This window comes from Octopus bimaculoides, chromosome 28 (assembly GCF_001194135.2).
Source record: "Octopus bimaculoides isolate UCB-OBI-ISO-001 chromosome 28, ASM119413v2, whole genome shotgun sequence".
NCBI lineage: Eukaryota > Metazoa > Mollusca > Cephalopoda > Octopoda > Octopodidae > Octopus > Octopus bimaculoides.
Window position 1 is genome coordinate 591,754 of NC_069008.1, and position 3,243 is coordinate 594,996.

The 3,243-nt window shown below is 39.9% G+C and overlaps 1 protein-coding gene across 1 annotated transcript in view; it reads left to right on the forward strand.

Annotated features, from left to right (window-relative positions):
* The window catches only part of LOC106872572 (eIF-2-alpha kinase activator GCN1), a 45,565-nt gene that overhangs the window by 6,718 nt on the left and 35,604 nt on the right, over nucleotides 1-3,243 (forward strand). The window contains exons 8-12 of the mRNA XM_052977717.1: nucleotides 717-825; nucleotides 1,469-1,543; nucleotides 1,804-1,932; nucleotides 2,407-2,559; nucleotides 2,957-3,054. Of these exons, the coding sequence (XP_052833677.1) occupies nucleotides 717-825; nucleotides 1,469-1,543; nucleotides 1,804-1,932; nucleotides 2,407-2,559; nucleotides 2,957-3,054 (564 nt within the window). The remainder of the gene's footprint in view (nucleotides 1-716; nucleotides 826-1,468; nucleotides 1,544-1,803; nucleotides 1,933-2,406; nucleotides 2,560-2,956; nucleotides 3,055-3,243) is intronic.

Consider the following 3,243-nt stretch of genomic DNA (forward strand, 5'->3'; position numbering starts at 1 on the left):
GTACATATATATATATATATATATATCTTGTTATTTTATTTTCTGGTCGATACCTGACTGGCTCCCATGCTGGTGGCACGTAAAAAGCACCATCCTAACGTGGCTGATGTCAGTGCCGCCTGACTGGCTCCCGTGCCGGTGGCACATAAAAAGCACCCACTACGCTCTCAGAGTGGTTGGCGTTAGGAAGGGCATCCACCTGTAGAAACATTGCAGATCAGATTGGAGCCTAGTGCAGCCGCTGGCTTTCCAGACCTCAGTCAAACTGTCCAACCCATGCCAGCATGGAAAACGGACGTTAAACTATGAAGATGGTGATATTTTCTCTCCATATAACTATTTAGCATTTTCATCCCTTTTGTTGAATCCATGAAAGGGACAAAAGCTTAAATGAATTTTTTTTTAATCCAAATCCGGACTGCCTTCTTTTTCATTTCTTTTCTGTCTTTCTGTTTCTTTTTTTTTTCTTTTCAATCCTTTCTGTCAAAGACTTTTCCATTCTTCCCAAGCGTCAAACAAATACACCTTCTTGTTGTTCTTTCTCCCAGCTTCATCTTTTACTTTCTATAAATTCAAACTACGTATATATATATATATATATATGTATATATTTCTATACAATTACTTTGTGGTAAGAAGTTTGCATGTGTCTTTATCTCCGCCAACGCAGTCCCTTCACTGTCCTCTCATTGTATGTCTGTGTGTCTCTACTCCAGGAGAACTGCCAGTCCTTGCTCCGCCACGTCAACCATGAAGACTTCAACGAAATCCTGCAGCCTGCTGCACAGAAAGCTACACTGCGCAACCCAGAGATTATACTGCAAGGTAAACTACTGTCAACACTACCACCACCACGCACTACTACTATTACTACTGTCATTGCTACTACCAAAAGACACCTGCCCCAAAAGTCAGAGTACCCATGCTTTTTTTATGGGGGTTTTTCCATGAGCAGTCCTCAAACAACTCCCTATTGAGGATTACACATTGTTGATTTTTTATTTTTTATTTTGTTAGTCTTGTTTACATGCAAAACCCTCACAACACACATACAGACACACATTGTTATTTAAATGTGAATTTAAGCACAAATCTCGTTAGTACATTCATGAAAATATGTGATTTCACTTCGTAAATAGTTGACTTATAGAATCCAACATTGTTTGACGTGATATCTGGACTCAGTGAATTTTGGAAGATTTTTTTCCAACTTTGGAAATGAATAGGAGTTTCATGCTATCAAGCAGAGATTCCAAATTTAAAGGTTTTTCAACGGAAAATATGGAGATATCGAGAAAAAGAATGAATGAGGTACAAAAGCACGTGGTGTAAGAGAATGAAGAGGATTATCATCATTATTACTACTGCTATCATCATCAACATTGTCATCCTCGTCATAATCATACCCATAATCATCATTATTATCATCATCATCATCATTATTATTGTTGTTGTTCTGTCTCCGTAGCTGTTGAATATTTACTGATTGGTGTCCAGTTAGACATGAGCAAGTATGCCCTAGACTTGGCGAAACCCATTGCAAGTAAGTATGTCGCAATTCCTCCTTCATTATACTCACCCCACCACCCATTCCCTACCTCTCTAAAGGTATATATATGCATGTTTATGTGTACTGTTTCCTTCAAATTTTGGCACCCTCCCTTTGTCTCAACTTCCACCATCACCCCTATCACACTCTCTATACTCTACCTCCACCATCTCCACTCTCCATTATAACCACACACACACACACACACACACACACACACTCACATCTCTCTCTCTCTACCTTCTCCTCCGCAGAACAGTTATTTGTCAAAGAAGAAAACGTCCGCCAGTCGGCCAGTAATGTCCTCGAGGCCCTTGCACGACAATGCAGTTCACCTGATGCTGTTGACAGTGTCACAACACATCTGTTTCAAGTTTTAGCAGGTAAGGGATACACTCTACTCACACCCAGGGACTTTTCTTGTGGAGAGGAACTCTTTGATCTCAAGACAAGCTTTAATTTCTTTTTACATTCTGTCACATTTGTCATTAAAATTGAGCTAATCGTTGCTGAATTTTTGCAATTAATCTCAGAGTTCTTTTCATCAAAATTTACATGTAAACATTTAAATAAACCCAGTTTCACTCGGTCGTTACAGAACTGCCATTTTGTCTCCTCGTCCCTGTTTAACATCCATTTTCCATGCATGCATGAGTAGGACTGTTCACAGGAGCCGGCCAGGGAGACAAACTACCTTAGGCTACTGTGTCTGTTTTGGCAGGGACTTTATGGCTTGATGCTCTTCCTAACACTAAACCACTCCACAGAGATAATTATATTTCTGTTTCCATTTTTAATTAGTATCTCTAATTAGTTTTCTCTCTCTCTCTCTCCCACTCCTGTCACCACCACCACAGGTTCAGAAGGCAAGTTGATTTCAGCAGACCAACGCATTGGTGTTCTAAACGGCATCAACAGCCTCAGTCACCACGTGGTCAGTGGTGTGGCTGTTGTCCAGAAACTCACAGCTTCCATCACGGAACGATTCATTCCCATCCTGGGGCAAGAAGGTCAGTATGCACTTCTTTTGTTAATGTTATTGTGTGTAGCATGTGACACATGAACTGGGTGGATGTTAAGGGTGTATGTGTTTATGGTGCATACAAAGTATTGAGTGTATGTATGTATGTATGCATCATGTGTATATATGTGTAGTGGTGTATGGAGACTGGATGTGTGTATATATGTGCACAGTGTGTGAATAGAGATTATATGTATATAGCATGGTGTGTGTGTGTGTGCATGTGTATAGTATATATTTGTGTGCTGCTGTGTACAGTGATGTGTTTGTTTGGTGATCCATGTAATTCCACACTAACCAGTTGATCAGTCGACAGGCAAACAGTGTGTCTGTCTGTGTGTCACCCAACTAGGGTCATCTCCTTTCTCTGTCCTTTATTGTTGCAGTTCATGAGGGGACGTTGGTCTGTATACTCCAAGCATTAACCTCCTGGTGTTCACGTCTACACACTGAAGTCCCGACTGCCCTTGTTGATTGTTTCAAGGTAAGTTGGCTTCATCTTCTGCCTCCACATTTCCACAACCATGCAACTATTACTTGTTGCACATAAACTTTATTCCCCAACCACATGGTTCCGGGTTCAGAGTAACGTTTTTTTTGTTATATTTCTGCTGCTTTTAAATAAATAAATATATATATATATATATATATATATATATATATATGATATAAT